Genomic DNA, 26,176 nt, shown 5'->3' on the forward strand with positions numbered 1-26,176 from the left:
TCGTGAGATTTTATTTTGCTTTAATCCATGCGTTAATATAGAACATCAGGTAGGCATTGCTCTGGAAGCCTCTCTATTGTAACAGCGTAAATTAAATTAAATATGCTATAAGTTTAGGTGAGTCTAGCAGGGTGTACTTCTCCTGACATCACAAAACTGCTCAACTGAATGTTGTGGGTGGGGCAGATTTAGCTGTGTTATTGTTTATGGGAATGCCATATTGAGTACTGTCTTTCCTCCCACTTAAGTGTGTGTGTGCGTGCGTGTGTGTGTGTGTGTGTGTGTGTGTGTGTGTGTGTGTGTGTGTGTGTGTGTGTGTGTGTGTGTGTGTGTGTGTGTGTGTGTGTGTGCGCGCGCGCGTGCGTGCGTGTGTGTAGAAGAAGGTCAACAGTTAGTTTCTGTTCACAATGCAAAGGGCAACACTGCTCTCTGCTGGTCAGAGAGCAGTGTGAGAGAAGCAAATTATTGAGTGTGAAAGTTTGGGGTATTGGGGGCAGCTTACCCTGCCCTCTTAATGCGTGAGGGGGCCATGTTTTTCCGATACATTTTTTTCATTTATTTTATTTTTATAAAAAATATTTTCCAAAAACAATATTAAAAATAGATGAAAAAGGTTATTGAAAAAACACGGCCCCCTCACGCATTAGGAGGGCAGGGTGAGTCACCAGAACCAAGGACGGGTGTTTTTGATGAATCTAACATGGTTAAAATGTAGTTTGAAGTTACAATGGGTTTGTATAGGAAGGGGGCGTGTCTGATGAAATGAATATCAAATATCTATATACTGAATCGAGCAACTTAAAAACTGTCACAATACTGGCTCACAAAGGCCTGAGTAGACCATACAATGACCAAAAGTTTTTTTGAAAGTGAAATATCCCTTTAAGTAAAACATTTGAGTAGCCTACTTTCACCACCACTGCTTGTTTTTCAGAGGAGCCAGTTGCACCACCTCCCACTAAGTTCAAACTTAGCCTAGTTATAGCTGAACCCATTCAATCCGGGGACGCATCTCTGTCATTTTAGATTTGTTTGGCTATTCAAAAATAGCAGATCTACAAGCTCATAGCGCGGCACCGAGTGCCGCGCTATGAGCTTGTAGATCTACTATTTTCTTTAAATCGTGAAAATGTGTGCAAATCTTTGAATATATACATAACTCAAATCTTTGCTTCTGGGGGTCCCTGGAACAAAAATATGTTACAAATGTTTTTTAAAAAAATGTATAAATATATATTTTAAGATTTGCCCAAATGTTCACGATTTTTCTAAAAAATAGCCAAATACATCAAAAAATTACAGATACTTTCCTGGTCTAAATGTTTTTTTTTAAAAAGCCATTTAAGCTATAACTAGGCTAAGTTTGAAATTAGTGTGTGAGGTGGTGCAACTGGCTCCTGGTTACTTGTTTCTCTCGCAAAGAAAACAAAAACCTGGCAACGCTGATCATGTCCCCTTTTAACCCAGCAGCAGCAACAGCAGCAGCGCATAGTCTCTCAGTCAGTCGGTCAGACTACAGACAGACAGACAGTCAGCAGAGCCACAGACAGACAGCCAGTCAGACAGACACATTGTAGCCAGCAGAGCCACAGACAGCCTGAGCCAGCAGAGCCACAGTCAGACAGACACATTGTAGCCAGCAGAGCCACAGACAGACAGACACATTGTAGCCAGCAGATCCACAGACCGGGCAACATGTTCTCCTCCGTTGGGCTGACCGGGCTGCTCCTCCTCACGGTGCTCCTGCAGTGTTCTGCTGGTTCTCCTGGTCCTCCTCCTCATCCTCTGCTGGTGTTCCTCATAGACGGGTTCCGTTATGATTACATGGACGACCTGCAGGCTCTGCCTGGGTTCAGACAGCTGGTGGAGAACGGAGTCAAAGTGGATTACATGACGCCCGACTTCCCCAGTTTATCATACCCTAACTATTACTCCTTAATGACGGGTAAGTGTTACTCTGTGTGTGTGTGTGTGTGTGTTCTGTGGTGGAAAGTAACTAAGTACATTTACTCAAGTATTTTTACTTTATTGGAGTATTTCCAATTTTCAGTACTTTTACTTTTTCTACTCCACTACATCTCTGAGGCAAATGTTGTACTTTTACTCCATTACAATTATTTGAAAACTTTAGTTACTTTGTAGATTTGGATTATTATTACAAAACCACTTCATTTCGGGCCATTTGAAAATAGCTGAGCTTGTAGATCTGCTATTTTTTTAATGCATTTTATACATTTGAAAACTTTGTGAAATGGGACATTATGCATAATGAGTACTTTCTACTTTTGGTAATTAAGTACATTTTGATACTAATACTTTTACTCAAGTACATTCTGAATTCCGGACTTTTACTTGACATGAAACCCAAGGACACTTAAATAAGTCAAAAACACAATGAACAACCAGCCAACCAGCAGAATGGAATACAAACTTTGGGGTTGACGACTATTGCCATTTCAACTATTATAGTCATTTGCATCATCTTTGTCATCACCACCACCACTCATCATTGTGTTTAAAACCTGGGGTCTTCAACAGGGGGTCCAGGACCCCTTGGGGGATTTAAAAGCGATACAAATTACCTTTCAAAAAGAAACGTCAACATGGATATATACACATCATAGCCATTGTGGTCCATGATAGACATTTAACATCAAACAAACAAACCCAGCCATGGGATGACCTTTATCTGAGTCCAATCTGTGTATATCGGTGAAGCCATGATTTAAGATCAGTTTTACATTGTGGTATAAGATCAGTTTTACATTTTTGGTATAAAGATCAGTTTTACATTTTTGGTATAAGATCAGTTTTACATTTTTGGTATAAAGATCAGTTTTACATTTTAGTAGGGGATTTAGGGATTTTTTAGATGCCATTCCACTGAACAGTGGCTGAGCATTCTTACCCTTATAGGACCACTTCACCTATTTTCAACCTAATCTTCATATAATTGGTCCTCCTCACCAATTATGAGAGCCCCAGCTAGAGTAGAGTCCTCAGTTCACCCCTATTGACAAACGAGGACGATTTCCCAAGACTCTTGTTAATTCTTGGGCATAAGCCTGAGAGAATAGGTGTCTATTCTGTCTATTCAAGGCAGCCTTAAAAGAGTCCAGAGTTGGAGCATGGCTAATCTCCATTGGGAGAGATTTCCATGGGGGGGGGGGGCTGCCAGCTGCCATCAGTGGTGGAAAGAAACTAAGTACATGTACTCGAGCGCTGTACTTAAGTAAAATTGAGGTATTTGTACCTAACTTTCCAATTTACTTCTAGTCCACTACATCTCAGAGGAAAATATTATATTTTTAGTCCACTACAATACAATTTATATGAAAACTTAAGTTACGTACCAGTTACTTTGTAGATTTTGATTATTATTACAAAACACACTAACCACTTCAGCCCTATATATATTTCGGCCATTTGAAAATAGCAGATCTACAAGCTCACAATGCGTCGCATCGCAAAGCTTGTAGATCTGCTATTTTCAAAAGATTTGTATACATGTTGAACTTGTGAAATGGGACATTCTGCTCAATGAGTACTTTTACTTTTGGTACTTTAAGTACATTTTCATGCCAATTCTTTTTAACTTGTAACAGAGTATTTCTACATTGCAGTATTGGTACTTTTCCTTAGTACTTTTTACCATCACTGGCTGGCACACTGTCCCCACAGGTTTGCGTGTATGTTGCTGTGAGTAACCAGATAGGCCTGAGGCTTTGGTTGCAGTAAGTGAACTAAATTGGGAGATACCAGCACAGAGGCAGCAAGTCCAAAGTCAATTGTTTTTTTTATTACAATTCAATTCAAAGGAGCTTTATTGGCATGAGAAAACATACCTTTATATTGCCAAAGCAAGTGTCAAAACATAATAAAAACAATGTTCAGTTGGAGGGGGTACAGCATTGTGTTAAACAGTCACATTGCAACGTTGTATACTATACATGTTGGCAAGCTTTTTGAAACTAATAGCTGACATCTTTCAAGATTTTGCAGTCAGTTTTAGGACAGTTTGCAGTATTTCCCCCAAAACTATTTAAAATAGTATACAAAAAGCCTCAGATTTCAAATGACTTTAAAGGTATAAGTTCTGTTTATATGTGCAGTAGGTCTATGTCAGAGGTCTATACTCGGTACAGATAGTGTTTATATGTGCAGTAGGTCTATGTCAGAGGTCTATACTCAGTACAGATAGTGTTTATATGTGCAGTAGGTCTATGTCAGAGGTCTATACTCAGTACAGATAGTGTTTATATGTGCAGTAGGTCTATGTCAGAGGTCTACTCGGTACAGATAGTGTTTATATGTACAGTAGGTCTATGTCAGAGGTCTATACTCGGTACAGATAGTGTTTATATGTGCAGTAGGTCTATGTCAGAGGTCTATACTCGGTACAGATAGTGTTTATATGTGCAGTAGGTCTATGTCAGAGGTCTACTCGGTACAGATAGTGTTTATATGTGCAGTAGGTCTATGTCAGAGGTCTATACTCAGTACAGATAGTGTTTATATGTGCAGTAGGTCTATGTCAGAGGTCTATACTCGGTACAGATATAGTCAGGGGATATTAGCAGAATTCCTTACCAAAAAAAATCTTCACCAATGTGTTTGTAAAGGTGTCTAGTAACACATCTCACAAAGACTGAAATTCAGTTTCCCTAGGAGAATTTTTGACAGCTGCTGAAAGTTGGGGTACCCACCATTTCCATGCATTTCCATGCAGGGCAAAAAAAACAAATTTTAATTCTGTTTTAAGTAGCATGTGAGGGGTCAAACTAGGGTGTTTTTATGATTCTGAATCCATTGCAAGCATTTGTTTTGCACCAAAACCACTCCTTGGGCTAAAAACGGCCATAGCTATCCTTATCCAGGTATACTTTTTGTGTAAAAAGCCCATTGAGATTGGGCTGTTTTTAGCCCAAGGAGTGGTTTTGGTGCAAAACAAATGCTTGCAATGGATTCAGAATCATAAAAACACCCTAGTTTGACCCCTCACATGCTACTTAAAACAGAATTAAATATTATTATTTTTTGCCCTGCATGGAAATGGTGGGTACCCCAACTTTCAGCAGCTGTAAAAAATTCTCCTAGGGAAACTGAATTTCAGTCTTTGTGAGATGTGTTACTAGACACCTTTACAAACACATTGGTGAAGATTTTTTTTGGTAAGGAATTTATTCCAAGATTGGAAATCTTTCTGCTAATATCCCCTGACTAATAGTGTTTATATGTGCAGTAGGTCTATGTCAGAGGTCTATACTCGGTACAGATAGTGTTTATATGTACAGTAGGTCTATGTCAGAGGTCTATACTCGGTACAGATAGTGTTTATATGTGCAGTAGGTCTATGTCAGAGGTCTATACTCGGTACAGATAGTGTTTATATGTGCAGTAGGTCTATGTCAGAGGTCTATACTCGGTACAGATAGTGTTTATATGTGCAGTAGGTCTATGTCAGAGGTCTATACTCGGTACAGATAGTGTTTATATGTGCAGTAGGTCTGTGTCTGAAAACCATTGGCTTAACTTCTCTCATCACAACAGTATCACAACAGTAAGGCCAAACCGCACCAATGCAACTAGTCACAACTCCTTGGAACAAAACCGTTTTAAGGTCAACCGCACCAATGCAACTCCTTGCAACTGCCTTTGGGGATAATGGTTGCAAATAGTTGCTTGTTGCAAGTAGTTGCATGTTGCAAGTAGTTGCATGTTGCAAGGAGTGGAATGGTGAATCATTGGTGTGGAGTGGGCTTTACTACCAATAAAAGCTGCAGCAGTGGGATATGTGTGTCAGGAGGGGAGTGTAGGCCATCCGTTCAAAGTGCAGCGGCCCTTAATATACGGAGAGAGATCACGCACAGCACCAATACACCAACACACATAATACTGTAGCTATGCAATGGCTAAACCACTATGGACCTCTGTTTAATGACTGAACCCAAATACAACACTGGAACATTCCATTCACTTAATGCTTTAACTAAAGTGCAAACATTAAACAACTAACAGACAATGTTTTGAAGCACACCAGAGTACAGCCTGGTGTGCCCAAAAGCAGGGTTGGATTTGCTTATGATATCCCACACAAGTCACGACGACGCGACAGGCTGTGGGCTTGTAGATCTGCACTTTTCCCTATTTGTTGCACCACGAAGTAACCTTATTTAATGTAGGGCTTAAGTGGTTAAAAAAGCAACACATTGAACCCTGGTCCCATAAGACACACAGGCTTTTAGCTAATCATGTGGAATATGGATGCTGGGGTTTAAAGGAAACAGTGAAACATGCTCAGCAGTTTGTTATGACTCTGCAGCAGAATGAACGGCCTCCAGGCTATTCATAGACGCCAGCCTGGCAAGAGAGAGGTTATGATAGTGTCACAGACAAATAACTTGTTGCACGGACTCTGGATAAGAGCGTCTGCTAAATGCCTGCATTGTAAACGGATAGTAGTTTTAAAATAATGGGTCCTGAAGGTTAAAATGCTGGCCTGGACGTGCAGCCTGCATTCTTTCTGTCCTGACATCCAACTGTGGTAAACATGATGTCACATTAACATCCACACTCTGCAGCCAGGAACACTTGATTTGTCCTTGTTGTCTTGACTTAAGTGTTAACTTTATCTTTTCTGGAATCCCCTCAAGGACTCCATTGGGGTCAGCGGAACCCCAAGGGTTTCGCTTGTAATCCAGCGGTTCTTCAAGTGGGATCCGGGGACCCCCAGGGGTCCCCAGCAATATGAGTTCAACCGCTTTAACTCCATATGCATTGGCTGTTTGAAATAAATAGCTGACGGGTTGTTTCAGCCAGTCTAACAGCAGTGTGAATTTATGGATACAGTTTATGCACAGCCAGTCAACAGTGAATATAATGAGTAAATATACTGTGTGTGTGTGTGTGTGTGTGTGTGTGTGTGTGTGTGTGTGTGTGTGTGTGTGTGTGTGTGTGTGTGTGTGTGTGTGTGTGTGTGTGTGTGTGTGTGTGTGTGTGTGTGTGTGTGTGTGTGTGTGTGTGTGTGTGTGTGTGTGTGTGTGTGATAAAGTGTAGAACTAGCATGTGACAGTGCCTGGTCTGTTCTATGCTCATGCTTGCTTGCAGAACAATGAGCAGTCACCACCTTTTAATAGAGGAGATGGAGGATCACACCAGAGAGAGAGAGAGAGGAGGGGGGGGGGCGGTTGATAGATTGCATTCAGAGAGACAGATGAATAAAACCATTGAGTGACAGACAGTAACAGATGTGGGTGGTGTAACGTGGCACTGCCCTCGGCTCTGTGTCCACTTCACTTCTCTGTCCTGTCTCTGTGCCAAGAGCCATTCAAAGACCTTTATCCTTCTAAAGCCTGACATGTCTGACATGCATATATTAGACCACGGACCGGACCGGACCCCCATTTCATTACCATTGTAATCTCTGTCTAAGACCCCCAATATACACCAGTGGTTCTCAACCTTTTCAGGCTGCGACCCCCCCCCCCCAAAATAATCATATTTGAACTGGGGACCCCCCCCCCCCCCCCCACACCCTGACAAGCATTTGGAATAGTAGGAGCTGAGGCATTACATTTAGTTTGACTCTGCTCCACGGATAAATATTGTGAAAATAGCAGATCTACAAGCTCACAACGGCTCACGTTGCGAGGTTTTGTGAGCTTGTAGATCGGCTGCTTTCCAAAATTTCCCCTCTTTCTTTTATTTGACAATTTGACCAGTATTTATATTATAGTTTGTTGATTACTTTTGGTATTAAAAAGGTGTTACTTTTAGGTATTAAAAAGGTCCCCCCTGGGGGTCCCGACCCGCAGGTTGAGAACCACTGATCTGTCACCGTGAAATCCTCCGTGTAACACCTTACGGGTCCATTTGGTTACATTCGTACACTCTCAGAGTTACAGCGCCCAGATCTACAAGCTCAGATCTACAAGCTCATAGCACGGCACAGAGTGCTGCGCTATGAGCTTGTAGATCTGCCATTTTTAGAAAAAAGTGTGTGTGTGTGTGTGTGTGTGTGTGTGTGTGTGTGTGTGTGTGTGTGTGTGTGTGTGTGTGTGTGTGTGTGTGTGTGTGTGTGTGTGTGTGTGTGTGTGTGTGTGTGTGTGTGTGTGTGTGTGTGTGTGTGTGTGTGTGTGTGTGTGTGTGTGTGTGTGTGTGTGTGTGTGTGTGTGTGTGTGTGTGTGTGTGTTCTAAATAAGACTCGTGCACATCTTGTTGGACCCCGACTGGAGGCGCAGGTCAACGCAAGAGATATGTATAAAGCTAAAAGGAGAAAACCTTCAAAACCGCACACTCCTCAGGACTGATTTTGCTTTTTTATTTGTTGCACAACGCGTTTCGCTTCCGCTTCCTGATATAGCACCTGAGGAAGCGAAACGCGTTGTGCAACAAATAAACAAGCAAACTCAGTCCTGAGGAGTGTGCGGTCCCTTCTTTTGAAGGTTTTCTCCTTTTAGCTTTATATATATATATGTATTATTACATTTTTTAAGAGAACATTTGTAACTCAAATCTTTGATTCTGCATGGGATTCTACAAATGTCTTCTAAATCTTCAAAAAATATATTTTGTTTTACTTATGTTGCTATAATCAGTGGTTCTCAAACTTTTTCCATGTCAAGGACCACCCAAAATGATATGAATTTGGCCCCGGATGCCCATCTCAAAATATGTTGTTCCAGGGACCCCCAGAAGCAAAGATTTGAGTTACAATTGTTTGCAAATAGAACCAAATGGACCCCATACCCATGTAGAGTTCCAGTGTTTTGGTCCCAGGGCTGATGGGTGATTTGACTGTCAGACTGTCAACAGCAGAGCTGTGGACTAAACATTGACATTTGATGTGTTTGCTTCCTCTAAACTTCCTCAGTGACTCAGTTCTATGTTTTTATCTTTTATTTATACCTACAGTAGCCCTGAGACCAGCTTACTGTCACAGTTTACACTGTGTGTGGCGTGTGTGTGCGTGTGTACTCGTATATTACTATAATTGTGAGGCCCAAATGTCTCCACAAGTTTAGTAATTAGAGAAATAAGACACTGGGATGGATGACATGTTTTGAAAGACATAATAACATCCTGTTTTTCTGATGAAAAGGATGTTTTCTTTTATGCCCGTATATGGAGATCTCTGTATCTGTCAGTCCTTGTCCCTTTTATGCCCATTGGTTCTCAAAGTGGGGTCCGGGGACCCCCAGGGGTCCTTGGGGGGGTTCCAGGGGGTTCCAGGGGGTCCCCAGCAAAATGTGTTAATATAGCATCACAATCATTTTAACCTTTTATACTTTGGCTATTCAAAAATAGCAGATCTACAAGCTCATAGCATATACATATACAGAGTGAAAATGTGTGCAAACCTTTTGAATATATATATATTTTTCAAGCGAACATTTGTACAATCTGGAACAAAATATTTCAGATAGGGGTCCGCGGCCAAAGGCATATCATTTTGGGGGTCCTTCACATGGAAAAGTTTGAGAACCAGTGCTATAGCCTATGGAGATCCATGATTGCTGTCATCAGTATGTAGGAAGAATTGTACATTATACTATATTGTTATTATGGTTGTTTGTATCTAACCTTTATATTCAACCATCACTTATAGTACTTATACAATACATTATGATAGGACATGATATTTGGTAGCTTGTAGGAGCCAAGATGTCTCCACTAGGCCTGATAGCTATTGTTTTTGGTACAGTCTGTGTTGTTATGGTTCAGCTTGTCCTTGAAGCAGCTACAGTGTAACTATGATCTGATCCCTGTGTTCGTTAACAGAACTACCTTAGACCAGGGGTTCCCAAAGTTGGGGTCACGACCCCACTTGGGGTCGCGGGAGACTGACGGTGGGGTCGCGAATTATTATTATTATTATTATTTTTAATTCAACAGAATAAAATGAATATAAATATAATATAAATATAAATATAAATAAATGAAATACAATCTAAAAATGATTACAAATAGTACATTTGACCATTTTAATACATTACAAATGCGCACCGAACATGCAAGTTTATGTGCATAAATTACCTCCAGGTTTAGGTGGGGTCGCGAGTCAATGGCCGCATTATTTTGGGGTCGCGGGCTGAACAGTTTGGGAACCCATCCATGCCTTAGACCACTGATCTGTGTCAGACTGGGTGTCTAACCTACCTCTCCCCATGATATCATGTACATTAAAGCAGTGGTTCTCAAACTTTTTCATGTCAAGGACCCCCATCTCAAAATATGTTGTTCCAGGGACCCCCCCCCCAGAAGCAAAGATTTGAGCTATGAGCTTGTAGATCTGCTATTTTTGAAAACCCAAGTATAAAAGGTTAAAGTGGTTAAAATAATTGGTCTTTGGGGGTGGTCTACTTTGAGAACCAATGTATTAAAGCCTATTATCACCACAAAAATAGCTGATCTACAAGTGTAACAAGTCACAAGTGTAAGTTGTGTGTCTGTCTGTCTGTCTGTCTGTGTGCGCAGACTGGGGGGGTTTAGCCCCTTCGCTAAGCCCCAAACACAACAGTGTGTCTGGACCAATGGGACGCCAGCGTTGGGCCGCACCCACCGGTGATGATGTGCTGATGCTGGTGTTTTGAAAAGACACACACACACACACACACACACACGCAGACACGCACACACACACACACGCAGACACACACACACACACACACACACACACACACACACACACACACACACACACACACACACACACACACACACACACACACACACACACACACACACACACACACACACACACACACACACACACACACACACACAGAGAGAGACAAATGCCAGAACCCACTGGTTCTCAAAGTGTGGCCTGGGGACCCCCAGGGGTACCTGAGGCGGTTCCAGGGAGTTCCCAGCAAAACTAGTTAATATAGCATCAAAATCTGTTTTACCACTATATTTAAAGTAGGCCATGGTTCATTCACCATGCACTTTTCCCCTTCCTAGACAAAAAGTACAATATTTATCTTCGAAATGTAGCCAAGTGTCCCAAAATACAAATACTCAAGTAAAGTACAGATACTCAAAACAATGTACTTAACCCATTAAGACCTGAGGCCCATTCTGCAAATGTCTTCTAAATCCTAACAGTTTTCTGAAACACTTATGTTGCTATAATATCAGTGGTTCTACAAACCTTTTCATGTCAAGGTCAAGGACCCCCAAAATGATATGTATTTGGCCGGGGACCCCCATCTCAAAATATTTGGTTGCAGGGACCCCCAAAAGCAAATATTTGAGAAACAAATGTTCACTTTAAAAAATACATATTCAAAGATTTGTAAAGATTCTCATGATTTATCAAAAATAGCACATCTATTATGAGCTTGTAGATTGTTTGCTTGTATTGCTTGTATTTTTCAATAGCCAAAGTATAAAATAATGGTTAAAGTGGTTAAACTCTAAAATGAGAGACGCTTTCCCGGTCATAAGTAAAGGTGCTTGGTGTCAGCTCTGAGGTGAAGGAGGGCATAGCTGGCATTCCTTCAGCGCCCCGTTGGCACCACAAGCTTCCACTCTGATGGACATGGTCAATGGCTTTAAGATGTCTGGCTCCTCCCTCCATGACCCCCTGACCTGCTGAACCCAGTGGTGTAAAGTAACAAGAGTACAGTTACTCAAGTAGTGTAATTAAGTACAAAATTCGGACTTACTTTTTGTGTGTGCGTGTGTGTGTGTTTTACTCAACTCATTGGACTGTAATTATTCATGCATTAATGCTTTCATCACTTTGACATTACAGCTGGTTAAGGTGGGGCTGATTTTTATGACTTTGTGTTGCTGGGTAGATTAAATTACCCTGTTATAATAAATAATCATTTATCACTTGTAGTAACTAAAGCTACCAAATAATTGTAGTGCAGTAAAAAGTACAGTGTTTTCCTCTGATGTAGTGGAGGAATGTGGAGTAGCCAAAACACGGAAGTTCACAAATAAAGTAAAAGTTTCTTTGCTTGAGTAAATGTACTAGTTACTTTCCACCCCTGTTTCAAGCTGAAATGTTGACTCACTAACATGCATTTAAAGAACTTACCTCTTTACTTAATGAATCTGAATCAGCCTCTGCCTGCAGTAGGCAAGTTTTAGTGTGACTCACTTTGGCAGCTGTAGTTTAGGGTGAGAGTGATGTTTTCTGACAGGCGGGGGGTGGGGGCAACCAGATTGAGAGTGGCTTAATCCTGTTTTATACTTCACCCTACGACGGTGTTGTCGTGACATCAATTACTTCTAACTTCAAATTAGAATAACAAGATGTGATGAGACGTTCATTTAATTTGATAGGGATCCCTAGAGACACTAATCCTTCCAGCATGCGAGATGATGGAGCGTCCATACATTCTTCTACCTTTTCACTCAAAGGAGGAGTAGTGATGGCTGTGACCAGTGTTGCCAGATTCTGTGAGAGAAACAAGCAACCAGGACTAGGAAAACCAGCCCAAAAGAAGTGACTATGGGTCACATGAGCACTTTAACATATACATCAGCTATTTGAAAATAGCAGATCTACAAGCTCACAACGCGTCGCATCGCGACGCGTTGTGAGCTTGTAGATCGGCTATTTTCAAATAAAATCTTGCGTGGAAATTATAATAAGCAGATCTGGCTGTGACATGACAAAAAAAGGGGGGCCCCCAGCCCAAAACACACTCTTGTTACTATGGGACCACACGGATTAAAGTTCTCAGTCGCCACGACTGATTTCAGTCATTTGTATTCCATAAAAGCCAGCATGTCTTCTATGGAAGCATGTTGTGCAGCGAAAATAGCCGATCTACAAGCTCTCAATGCATCTGCGACCTGCTAACGCTCTGGACCAGAGCTACCCTATGAGCCACATGGCTCTGGATGGAACCGTCGGTTCCCAAGGCTTAAAGGGATATTTCACTTTCAAAAAAAACTTTGGGTAATTTTATCATGTACTCAGGCCTTTGTGAGCCCCCCAGACAGTTTTTAAGTTGCTCGATTCAGTATTTTGATATTTGATACTCATTTTATCAGACACGCCCCCTTCCTATACAAACCCATTGTAACTTCAAACTCCAGTGAAAGTGAAATACCCCTTTAAAGGCTACTTACTGACTTCCCTCTGCACCAGCTCCATCAGGGAGGGGAACATCCTGACTTCATCTGGTTGGAGACCCATCTTCTGGATCTGCTCTCCCAGATGTTCCACATCCAGCGCCAGCTGCAGGCGGATCCTGCCGTCGTCTGTGGGTCCTCCGTTCGCTCCTGCTGTGGAGGCCGTGGCCACGCCCTTTCCGGTCGGCTCCGGTCGCTTCGGGCTCTCCTCCTCCATGTCGCTCACTGAGCTCAGGACGCCCCGGACGGTCTCGTAGTACGTCCGTGTGCATTCCGACAGCGTGACTCGTAGCCAATCCCGTGCTGTGGAAGGACTGACCAGTCCCGCTGAATCGGTCAGTAGCTGATGTAACGGACGCACGGCGTCGTCCACGTACGCCGACGCGCGCACCGGCCCCTCCTTGTCGGTCGCGAGGTAAAGATGCGGTACATCAGAGGCTCTCTTTAGGAAGCGGCAGCAGCGTTCGGTTAGTTGCCGGGTCATCCTGGCGTTCAGAGTCGGTATTCTGCCTGACAGACACGCCTTAGAGTCTGACAGAGCAGCTTCCACCGTAGCAAAGTTCGTAAATCTTATGGCCTCTAACCTCTGTCTGATCGTCTGTGACAGCGCTGGGATCTGCTCCTGCAGCCTCTGGATATCAGCTGCCATGCAGACCAGCTGTTTGGTAGAGAGGTAGGCGGGACGCCGCTCGCTTTCAACGCCGGCATCGTTGTCCAATGAGGTTCGGCTAGCGGTGGAGGAGGAGGCGGAGTTTGGCAGAGGAGGAGGAGGCCTGGTGGTCGGCTCCTCGGGCACCACCTCGGGGGGCGGAGTCTGAGTCAGCGCCGCGTCGAGGAAGTTGGCGTATCGCGAGTAGAGCTTCAGAGTGAGCTCCCAGAAGCGGTGGGACAGCTGTGAGAGGTAGACCTTATCTGACCAACACCTCACCAGACAGGACCACAACACCTGGGACACCTGCAGGTGGTACCCGCCTTCGTCCGGCGCTGCTGCCTGTACTCCGTCGCTCACAGCGTTCTCCAGACTCCCTGCTATCTCGTCGTACCGGAGCTGAAAGTAAACGGGAAGCTTCCACTGGTTGTGGAAGCGCGCATAAGAGGGCTGAGCTCTCAGCCTCTTGACGCTGGCCTGGGAGCTGCACTGGCATTCGTAGCTCCGCACAAACCCCATGCTCGCGCTGTACCGCTCGTGGAATACGTCAGGGTTTCCAAGGTCGAAGAGGTAACCCATCCTCTCCTCTATCCCTCGAATAATCTCCGGCCACACAGAGTTGACCGGGAAGTCGTAGCCGGGCACAATGTCTGCTGCTTTGTCGCTGGATACGGCCCCACCTCCTCCTCCTCCTCTGGTCACCTCGCCAAGCAGTCGACAGTGGTGAGGAACATACTCCAGCAGTCCAGAGTACATCAGCTGGAGACCGTTGGCGTTGGACTTCACTAGCTCTTCCACGATCACCCGGTCCACGTAAGGCTTGACCAGCACCTGTCCCACCAAGGCCTCCACGTCTCGAGTCTTGCCCATGGCGGCGTACGTCCTCAGGCAGTGACGCACCACGTCCACATTGGACTTCTGCAGCCCCTCGATCAGCAGCCCCTCCAGGGAGCTCTGCAGCGTGGAGGCGATGGCCGCCATGCGAGGTCTGACCCTGTCCAGAAGGGGCGTGTCTTCGCTCTGCGCAGCGTGGAACTGAAGCCGATTAAATTCCGTAGCTGCCCTCTCCAGCATCTGACCCGCCGACAGAGGACCGCTGATCTCCGGAGAGTTGGACTCCTCAGAGTTTTTCTGCCAATGCAGAATCTTCTCCATCTTCTCCACCGAGCGCACCACCCGGATCAGCCTGAGCACGCACGCCTTCTTCTCTCGCAGGTCTTCTAGTTTGCACAGCTGACCGTCTACGGCCCGAATCAACTCGCTCACACAAGACCGCCGGCTCAGCACTTCCTCTCGTAGCCGTCCGAGGGGCACCGACAGCCGCTCGAGGGCCTCGTCCATCCCGACCAGGTTGGTGGAGAAGTTGACAAAGTCGGCGTAGTCCTTGTCGATGAGCTCCACCATGGCCGTGTTCAGGAGCTTACGGTAGAGCTCCAAGTCCTCTCTCATCTCCTCCAGCTGGACCCGCTTCCTGCACTCGGCCACAAACCGGTCGACATCGAAGTCATCCTTCATAAAAACGTCTTTGTCGAAGCACAAATGATCTGGCCCCTTTGACAGATTCATGTTTTATAACTGGCTGTCAAACACAGAGGGAGCAGCTGTTAACTAGCTGATAAGTCAATTCTATGTATAGAGCATGTTTAAAAAACAACAACCAAGGTTGATCAAAGTGCTTCACAGCAGACAAAACGAAATGCAACATATCAGGAAAAAAAGTTTCACAACATCGTTTTTTTTTAAATAGAAAGATATGAGAACAATTGTAGTAGATTAAAACACAATGGAGATGAATGGGCATAAAGGTGAGCAGGGGAGGTCATGGTATATCACAGTGGTTGGAAGTCAACTCTATGATGTCATTACTATGAAATCAGGCATCTCCATATTTGGGCATATCTATAGTGCAGTACTCTTTATTACAGTGGTCCTCAAACCTTTTTCATTTCAAGGACCCCCAGTTTGGCATCCATAAGGCCACGGACCCCATAACTCTGAGAGTGTACAAATGGAACCAAATGGACCTGTTTGGGTCCATTTTGTTCCATTTGTACGCAGACACGCAGAGATTTGCCGAGGGGTAAAAGCGCAATGTGATATTTGACTTGGCATTTTAGTGGTATTCGAGTTTACCTTTATAAAGGTTGTGTGTGTGTGTGTGTGTGTGTGTGTGTGTGTGTGGAAGATGCATTCCTTACCAAGGTACTAAAGAACCAACGTTTTAAGGATGCTATTTGTGCCGCACTATGAGCTTGTAGATCTGCTATTTTTTAAAATTTGTGACGCGCTATGAGCTTGTAGATCTGCTATTTTTGAAAAATTGTGAATTTTTTTGCAAATCATTGAAGATATATATATTTTTTAAAGCGAATATTTGTAACTCAAATCTTTGCTTCTGGGTGGGACCACTGATATTATACCAACAGAAGCTTTGTAGGATTTAGAAGACATTTTGTAGAATCCCCCAGAAGCAAAGATTTGAGTTACAAATGGTTGCTTAAAGATTATATATAAAGATTTGCACAAATGTTTACGATTCAAATAAATAAATAGCAGACATACAAGCTCATAGCCGCACTATGAGCTTATAGATCTGCAATTTTTGAATAGCCAAAGAAATCAAAAAATTACACAGATTCTTTCCCGTCTAAATGGGTTGTACAGCTTGGTTACAAATATAAACTGCTTGTGTGTATATTCTGAAGCCTCGGTATTGTCCATAAATCAGTTGTGAGAGGCCTGCAGATTGCTGGAATGCCCAACAAGCCAACAAGCTGATAAGGCATTGGCTGTATTCTGTTCAGTGTCTGTGATAATGGTCAGTCGCCACACAATGGAGGAGACGATGCTTCCTGTATCCGTGATCTGTATCCTGAAACACGTTTCCCAAGCTTGAGCGTCTACTATGGTTTGTGTTCAAGAATTTCTTGTTAAATGTGAACGCAAATAAAGATGTTAAATGTGTGTGTGTGTGTGTGTGTGTGTGTGTGTTCTCAGGTCGGTACTGTGAGGTCCACCACATGACGGGTAACTACATGTGGGATGATGCCAGTGACAAGGAGTTCCTGATCGGCACCAACGCAGACAGCCGTCTGCCCGTGTGGTGGGACGGCTCAGAGCCCCTGTGGGTCACCATGCAGAAGCTGGGCAGGAAGGTCTTCATGTACTACTGGCCTGGTGAGTATAGGGCTGTCAGGGCTTCTGATAGCTTTAACATTATTAGGAGTGAAACCCAACTTCCTGCCGTAAAATATGGAGTTATGGGAGAAAACAGTCGTAAACCAGAGAATGTGCTCCTCGGAGCACAGGTCTCCGCCAGTACTGTTCCTGATTAATCCCGTCTTACCTATTTATATTGCATATTGTCACGTGTCACTTGACCAATGTTAGCTTGATCCCGTTAGCTTGACCAATGTTACCTCACTTCAAAAAACATAATTGTTTTTTCGAAGTGACACACCTATTTATAGGATTTTATTTCGTCATGCGTCTCGCTAGCCAATCGAAAGCATTGGTGACAACATATTGTCACGTGTCACGTGAAGCTTGACCAATGTTAGCTTGGCTGGGGGGGGGACACACACACACAGCGGGACGGGAACGAAAACATACTCTCCACCTCTGGCGGAGACAAAAATGATAATTAGTTTAAACTAGATGTCAGGGCCGCACATCTAAGCCCGATCCGTCCAGACAGCACTGGCCTAGTCACTCTGCACACACGTCATGCGAAGTCCGGCCCCTCTGGCCTCTCCTCTCCTCTCGGCTCCTCTCCTCTCTCCCCGCTTTGCTTTGCGGCCCTAACCTCTAGTCCCAACCTCCCAACCTCGGTCATGTGATAAAGAGGTCAGACTTCCTGTATCTGGTCGCTATGGCAACGGGTCTGATAGGGTCTGATAGGCAAATCAGAGAATCAATTAAGCCGAGAGTCTGATGATCACTGATCGAGGTGGGGTAAGATGCCTAAAACATAGCCATAGCTCTGATCAACAGTCTGTGGCGGGTCTTGGAGGCATGTGGAGCGATCCTGTGTTTGCGAATCCCGCACGAACTTTCGGAGCTTTTGTCAATTATATAGTAGTAAGATGTCTAAAGTTACACAGAAAATACAGGCTTATCTTTGCACATAATATTGCTATCTGGAAGAAGCTCCCCGCCTCCCCCTTCCATAGCATCATCAGGTCAGACGTCACAGCCAGCTGGTGCACCTTTCCATCTTATTGTTTCACAAACAATCAGCAGTGATAGAATAAGTACTGACATGTTTTACTTAAGTAAAAGTATCAATAACCTATTGTAGAAATAGTCTGGTACAAGTTCGATATTCAACATTTGCTTGAGTAATCGTACCATAAGTAAAAGTACTCATCATGCAGAAGTTTTCAAATGTATACAATTCCTTTTGAAAATGACTACGCTAGACTACTTTGACCTCAGACATGGAGCACCGAAGTCTGACGTCACTGCCACTAGACTGCCACTAGAGGGCGCTGTTCCACGGGTTCATGGCTTTACTTTTTGTGTCGAAATCCCCATTTGGGAATCTTAGATCACGTCATATAAGAACTGTGTTCCAAACATAAACACACCACCCTGGCGTTTTTGTCAGGGGGGGTGGCTCTGCATCGTTTATGATATTCATTCATATTTGATACAGCCTGTTTCTGGCGAAAATTTAATTAATTCTGCCTTAAAAGTCTTAAGAACTACTACTTCCGGGTCTGAAATCACTGTCTCCACAGCAGCCGCGTTCATGGGAAATGTAGTCTTTGGGTCATTTGACTCGTTTCTAGTGTTTATATTGTGTTACTCTTTGGGTAAATGTGTACATTTACACCTTCAGTCGATGCTTCATATCCGTATGAGTAAAATCACCAGGGTGGTGTGTTTATTTTTGGAACACAGTTCTTATATGAAGCGATCTAAGATTCCCCAATGAGGATATCAACACAAAAAGTAAAGCCACGAACCTGCGGAAAGCGCCCTCTACTGGCAGTGACGTCAGGACTTTGGTTCTCTATACTGTTATCATATAGTTCTTCTGTGAATACTTGGTTATGGTGTTATGTTGTGCATATTATAACCTGTGTGTGTTTGTGTCTGTCTGTCTGTCTAGGTTGTGAGGTAGAGATCTTGGGGGTGCGTCCGTCGTTCTGTGAGGAGTACGTTTACAACCCGTCAGAGAAGAACCTCACTGACTCCATGGAGAACGCTCTCAACGTGCTGCGGTGAGAGACTACACACTCCCACCTCATGAACCACGGACCCCATCTGAACATATGTTGTGCCAGGGACCCCCACACACAAGATTTGTGTTGTTAAAACAATATTCAAAATGTTTCTACATTGCGTGTGTGTGTGTGCGTGTGTAGGTCAGGTGAAGCGGACATGGCAGCAGTGTACTATGAGAAGATCGATGTGGAGGGTCATCACTTCGGACCCGACTCCCCCCAGGTCAGGACGGCGGTCAGACAGCTGGACGCCGCCATACAGACCCTCAACACCAAACTGAAGGTCTGTATAGGATGCTCTCACTCTTTATTAGACCTTACGCAGCTGACACCTGCACCTGCAGCCAACTTCTCTCTGTCCTGCCTGGCTCCAACATGACCAACTGTAGCTGTGTGTTCATTGTGAACTGTTTAATGTACATTTTAAGATAAATACTAACAGTCCATCAAAGGGTAGGATAGGGGTGGGAGGCCTTTTTGTTTCACACCCTTTTCTCCTGTTTTGTGGTAGGGAGGTGATCTGTTTTGTTGGGTAAGGTTTTAGTGAGTGACACCGTTGTATCACGGAGGTTTATAAAGACTATAAATAATGTATTTTTTGGCTGCAGGCTCAACTTTTAACATAGGTCTGTCTATATTCTCTCAAAAAGGAAACAAAAAACGTACGCTCAGCAAAAGCGAATTGATCCCAGTGTATGACGGAGGACAATTTCACGATAAATTGCAATCTCCGCAATGCGATCATTGAGAGCGTGTTTATCATGATTAAACGATAATAAGGATTGTGGTCCCATCCGTAACAGTGTGTTTGTTCATGTTTATTTGTTGTGCTCAGGAGAAAGATCTGGTGGGCCAGGTCAACGTGGTGTTTTTTTCGGACCACGGCATGACCCCCATCCGCTGGATGGACAGGGTGATCGAGCTGGAGAAATACATCAACATGTCTGACCTGGTCAAGATGATGGACAGAGGACCCGTGGTCAGCCTCTGGCCCAAACACAACACATACCAGCAGGTCAGAACGTCGTCATTTACACAGGCAGGCGCGCACCGGAAATAGCTTCACGACGCACCACGTTGTGAGCTTCTAGATCTGCTATTTTCGGCTTTGGGATTAAAAATGCAACAAAATAAAATTAAAAAATGGCATTCATGAAATAGGCTCTATGCACAGCTGCCATACTGGAGAGAAATTGGGCCTCTTCCTTACTTCCTTCACGGGTCTTGCCAATTATACTAATCAAGGCTCTGTTCCATTTAGTGTGGCACAGTGTTGTCAAACATTTTAATTTCAAGGACCCCCAATAACTGTAGAGTGTACAAATAGAACCATTTGGTTCCATTTGTACACTCCCAGAGTTACTGTGGTATCTTGATACACATTTATGGACTTATAGAGAACACACACACACACAGAGACATAAGTTTGGATACTGAGTGGTCTACAGCGCACATTCCAGAGAACCTACAATTTGTCCAGTACAAAGGATGCTTCCCAGAGGGCATCTGACCTTAGCTGACCTCTAGGATCTTGGGGTGTTGTTCTTCTGCACAATGGACACACACACACACACACACACACACACACCAAACTACTTAAGCACATATACATTTACACACACACACACACACACACACACACACACACACACACACACACACACACACACACACACACACACACACACACACACACACACACACACACACACACACACACACACACACACACACACACACACACACACACACACAAGAGATGTAGCACACATACCTAGCTCTGTGCACATCCAACACACACACATGTGAGGTTTGCATATAAATACTGTGAGGACAAAGAAACCGTCCCTTCTTCTTCTTGCTCTTCTGGGCCCAGTTGCCCTAGTTATAGCTTAAACACATTCAATCCGGGAAAGTATCTGTGTCATTTTAGATTTCTTTGGCTATTCAAAAATAGCAGATATACAAGCTCATAGCACGGCACCGAGTGCCGCGCTATGAGCTTGTAGATCTGCTATTTTTTGAAAAATCGTGAAAATGAGTACAAATCTTTGAACATATATTAAAAAAATATATATATATTTAAAGATTTGCACACATTTTCACATAAAAAAACAAAAAAATAGCAGATCTACAAGCTCATAGCTATGAGCTTGTAGATGTAGCAGCAAGCATGTAGCAGCAAGGCTGACTCCTGTGCTCTGTACTCTGTGTTTGTCCAATAAATCGACTTGGGGAACATTACTGGTCTGGACCTTTCAACTTCTTCTCCTTTCAACTATATGGTCACGCTTGTGCAAAATACACCACATTACACACTCGTAAGGGGCCATTTGGAACCCACTCAAGGAACCATGAGGGTCCCTGGACAACACTTTGAGACCCACTGGTGTAGCAGAGTGTTTCCAGTGAGTCAACACCCTGACTCTGTTTGACCAGAATGGAACAGAACCTTAATTAGTATTATTGGTAACACCTGTAGAGTTCTCAACTGGCCTGAAAATTAAGGCCCGGCCCTAACTGGGCCCTACTGGGCCGGCCCGAGGCTCGGCCCTACTGGGCCGGCCCGAACAATTACCATACTTTTAGGCTTGAAAACCCAAAAAGGTGTCATTGTGTGCTTATTGTCCTCAAAGTCACGCATCCAACAAGCTTTGAACTGAGCAGATTGGACCTTCAGTTCCAGAGATAATGGCCAAAACATCTTGAAAACTGACACTTTTTCACTTTGCCGATTTTCGATTGAGATTTGGGCCATTGTCGCCCGTTTCTCTAACACAGGCTAGGAAGGTCGGACGGTGACAAACCGTCTTCTTCATGGAACCCGAGGCTAGGGCCGGCCCGACTAATTAGCGTAGATTTTGGACCCAGTCTGAAAACGTCGGGTAGGATTGGGTTCGGGCAGAATTTGAGAACTCTAAACACCTGTGAAAGAAGTGAAGAAGAGGCCCAGTTTCTTTCCAATGTGGCTGCTGTGCGTAGAGCCTATTGCCTGACTAAAATGTTGATGTCCTCACACGTGTATTAATGCAAACTTGTGTGTTTTCCAATGCAGGTGTACGATGCACTGTCACAGGTTCCTAACATGCATGTGTACAAGGTCCAGGATATTCCACAGCGCTTCCACTACAGAGGAGGGAAGTTCGTCTCCACGCTGACACTGGTGGCCGAACCCGGGTGGTTCATTACTGAGGTGAGATCAAACTGTTGCTGTGGAGACGTTGGGATGTTGTCAAATATTAATCTATCATTTCACGATTGTATGCATAATTGCATACATTATAATATTCCATTTGCTCTGTTGTGAGTCGCCAGAGGTGGTGTGAGGCGCCCACTGGGGCTTTATTCTCGGCTGAAAACGCGAAGGCGTTGCCTAACAGCGCTTCCAAGCGCCCGAGTTGAAAATATTTTTAGAAACTGAGAAAAACGCATGCATGCATGTGCGAGCGCAAGGTAAATGCCCAGCACCACGCCACGCTGCTGGGGTTTATAAAAATACGGCGCTCCCATTGTAAACAATTAAAAACATGTTCTGCACTCAGAATAATAAACTTGTGTGTGTGTGTGTGTGTGTGTGTGTGTGTGTGTGTGTGTGTGTTCCAGAATAAGGCCAAACTTCCGTACTGGCAGAACGGGAGTGGGGAGGCGGTGGGATGGCAGAACGGTTGGCATGGTTACGACAACGAGTTCATCGACATGAGAGGCTTCTTCCTGGCTACTGGACCTGGTGAGTAGAGCTGTGGAGAGTCTGGATATGTGAGACTACTCTGGCTGCTACAAGGACAAGCTGAACCTTAACAAGACAGGCTGTACCAAAACAATAGAGCTATCGGGCCTAGTGGAGACATCTTGGCTCCTACAAACTACAAAATATCTTGTCCCATAATGGATTATATAAGCAACAACACTAAAGCAATGCTATATTTACAGTATTGTACTTGAGTTAAAGTACTAGAGTACTTGCTTTTATGGTGTGACCATGATATGATGGTCTGATCATATAACTTGATAATGTGAAGGACTTTGTCACCATAAAAAGATATTGCCATTTCACACCAATAGAATACAAGCCAACAAAAGCCATTCAGAGCTATATGATAACAGCAACAATGAATTAATAAATGGCTAGGGATCAAGTGGTTAATACGCTATAAGACGATAACAATCTAAATTACATTTTAACCTTTAACCGAAAAACAAAGCCTAGCTGTAACACAACAATAGCTATCAGGCCTAGCGGAGACATCTTGGCTCCTACAAGCTACCAAATATCATGTCATGTCGTATAAGTACTATAAGTGATGGTTAAATATAAAAGTTATATACGTATAAACCATAATAACAATATTGTATAGCGTATATTTCTTAATTGCTTTAGTGTGTATAGTGTTGATATAGTAACAAAAACATGGGAACAAATGGTCATGGTCTGTATGCATGGTCATCATACTGCTGATATATGATGAAGTGAAAATCTCTAGACCTTCTATTTTTAATGATTATATTAGATATTATTAGTGAAGATAGCAGATCTAAAAGCTCACAACACGTCGCATTGTGATGCGTTGTGAACATGTAGATCTACTATTTACCTTTTTTTAATAGAGCTGAAGTGGTTAATTCTTGTAGTTTGGGTCCCCCGGGAGACACCGATTTCATCATCTGGGTCTCAATTCAATTTTTCAATAAAAAATGTATTAACCAATAAGACCTGAGGCCGATTTTACAAATGCCTTCGAAACCAGTAGTTCTTTAAAGATTTTTCAAAAATGTAAAAAAAAATTGCAGATTGTGAGCTTTTTTTTAATGGCTATTTTTGAATAGCCAACGCAAAAATCTAAAATGACACCGATGCTTTTCCCGGCTTTAATGGATTAAAGTGCCCAAATCACAACAAGTCGTCTCAAGACCCATATATACATATAGAGCAGAGACATCCCACCCTGAACAAGCAATTTTGTCACAGTGGTTGTGGAGCTGAAAAGGTCCAGTAGAATAACCTCTTCATGTATCCCAGATTAAACTCGGAACGTGGTTTCATTTTCTCCATTCCAGATTTCAAGCAGAACGTGCGAGCGGGGCCGATCCGAACGGTGGACGTTTACAACCTGATGTGCAGGACGCTGGGCGTGGAGCCGCTGCCCAACAACGGCTCGTGGTCCCGGGTGGAGTACCTGCTGAGTGGCTCACTGGGACATCAGCACTCCGCCACCTCCAGCCTGTTGAGTCTGTGTACCACAGGCCTGATGGCCACGCTGCTGCCTCTGTGGCCATAGGACAGACAGACCCCCCTGTTCTACTGTGGCCATAGGACAGACAGACCCCCCTGTTCTACTGTGGCCATAGGACAGACAGACCCCTGTTCTACTGTGGCCTTAGGACAGACAGACCCCCCTGGTCTACTGTGGCCATAGGACAGACAGACCCCCCTGTTCTACTGTGGCCTTAGGACAGACAGACCCCCCTGTTCTACTGTGGCCATAGGACAGACAGACACCCCTGTTCTACTGTGGCCATAGGACAGACAGACCCCCCCCTTCTACTGTGGCCATAGGACAGACAGACCCCCCTGTTCTACTGTGGCCATAGGACAGACAGACCCCCCCCTTCTACTGTGGCCATAGGACAGACAGACCCCTGTTCTTATTTCTCAGTGGCTTTCAACCTTTTTTATGCCAAGGACCCCCGTCTGAAAATGTTTTGTGCCAGGGTCTCCAGAACACTTTCAAGATTTTTCCGAAGATGTTAAAAAATAGCAGATATACAAGTTCACAAAGTGAGCTTGTATATCTGCTATTTTTGAATAACCAATGTATACGATATCAAAGGGGTGAAAATGGATTAACAGCTTTTGCTGGGGACCCCCTGCCCTGGAACCCCCTCAAGGACCACTGGTGGTCCCCGTACCACTGGTTGAGAACCACTGTTATATCTGAGACCCTCCCACATGTGTATATGCACACACGCATGCACGCACACATGCACGCACGCATGGCTATTTTCCAAAAACGACGTTCACTAATTTGGCTGGGCACCCCCTTGAACCCCCTTGGTGGTCCCCAAACCCCATTTTGAGAATCACTGCCCTGTAGGGGTCCCCGCCGGTCCCGGACCCCCTGTTGAAGACCCCTGCCTTATATAACCAAGAAACCACCTCAGAAGTAAATGCATTGGAAGGAATCTCTGGCCACTGGTTAGAAGGCTCCTGCATGCAATAATAATACATACAAAAAAACATATTGACCCAGTTTCTTAAAGGTAGGGCAACAGATAAGGGACAACTTCTGATATTTACATACTAGTCCATATCTAAACAACTGTATCAGTTTCTTTGGCACGAGCTGGAAACGTATGCACAATGCCATTGACAATACAATGCAAATATTCAAAGACAATTCTGTCGTCTCGTAGAATGATGAAACCTTGCTTTCCGTAGCCATAATTCCAAAACCTACATGGAACAAAATAATGGGAACTTTCTTGTTCTGGTGGAGCCGCGTGCTGAGTTCAACCCAGTGATGAGCGAACAGGTCAGACGAGAACAAAAGAGATCGCTGACCACGGGGCGAAACAGTATTACTTTTGTTAATTTAATGTGAGTGAATAGTTTAAGCTAATAGTTTCTATCTGTAGCTGTCCATGGTGGAAGTATGTATATTATGGAAGCAAACAAACGTTCCTGTTCCCCACATTAGCTTTTGAAACGGAACCCCAGATCCTTAAGACCCTGCTTAGAGTAAATGCTGTCCCATAAATAAACATGTCTAATATAAACACATCTAATAGGCATTGCTCTAGAAGCCTCTATACTGCAAAAGGTTAAATTAAATGTATACTGATGATATATGTATTCTTGTAATTGTTTCTGGGGAGTTTAGGTGAGTTTAGCAGGTTGGTCTTCTTCCACTCCTGACATCACAAAACTACTCAACTGAATGTTTGGGGCAGGGCAGATTTAGCTGTGTTATTGTTTATGGGAATGCCATATTAAGTACTGTTTTTCCTCCCACATTTGAATATCCAGCATTTAAAATGATCTGTTGCTCTGCCTTTTTAAATGGCCTACAATCCAAAGATCATACTGTATGTTTACATACTGGACCAGAACCTGTGTTCCAGTGGGTTCCCCCAAAATGTGATCTAGAGCAGGGGTTCACAGACTGTTTCAGCTCCAGACCCAATAGAGAAATACTCCCTA

The 26,176-nt window shown here is 43.9% G+C and overlaps 2 protein-coding genes across 3 annotated transcripts; one reads left to right on the forward strand and one right to left on the reverse strand.

The window, feature by feature from the left end:
• The first annotated feature begins 1,587 nt into the window (after nucleotides 1-1,587).
• LOC308076292 (glycerophosphocholine cholinephosphodiesterase ENPP6-like) lies at nucleotides 1,588-24,345 on the forward strand. Of its 2 annotated transcripts, XM_080416526.1 has the most exons (8): nucleotides 1,588-1,945; nucleotides 16,745-16,924; nucleotides 18,864-18,975; nucleotides 19,120-19,261; nucleotides 19,814-19,993; nucleotides 22,034-22,171; nucleotides 22,582-22,705; nucleotides 24,034-24,345. In XM_080416526.1, the coding sequence occupies exons 1-8, from the start codon at nucleotides 1,696-1,698 to the stop codon at nucleotides 24,252-24,254; spliced, it is 1,347 nt and encodes a 448-aa protein (XP_080272652.1). In that variant the 5' UTR covers nucleotides 1,588-1,695; the 3' UTR covers nucleotides 24,255-24,345. The 2 variants fall into 2 exon arrangements, with proteins under 2 accessions (XP_080272652.1, XP_080272653.1); XM_080416527.1 differs by lacking the exon at nucleotides 19,814-19,993.
• Nucleotides 13,088-15,313, reverse strand: LOC308076376 (conserved oligomeric Golgi complex subunit 2-like; the record flags this gene model as incomplete). The annotated part of the gene is made up of 1 exon (XM_080416609.1): nucleotides 13,088-15,313. The coding sequence occupies one exon, from the start codon at nucleotides 15,311-15,313 to the stop codon at nucleotides 13,088-13,090; it is 2,226 nt and encodes a 741-aa protein (XP_080272735.1).
• Nucleotides 24,346-26,176: the final 1,831 nt, after the last annotated feature.

This window comes from Gymnoscopelus braueri (genome assembly GCF_963280865.1).
Source record: "Gymnoscopelus braueri genome assembly, chromosome: 20".
In the NCBI taxonomy this organism is placed as follows: domain Eukaryota; kingdom Metazoa; phylum Chordata; class Actinopteri; order Myctophiformes; family Myctophidae; genus Gymnoscopelus; species Gymnoscopelus braueri.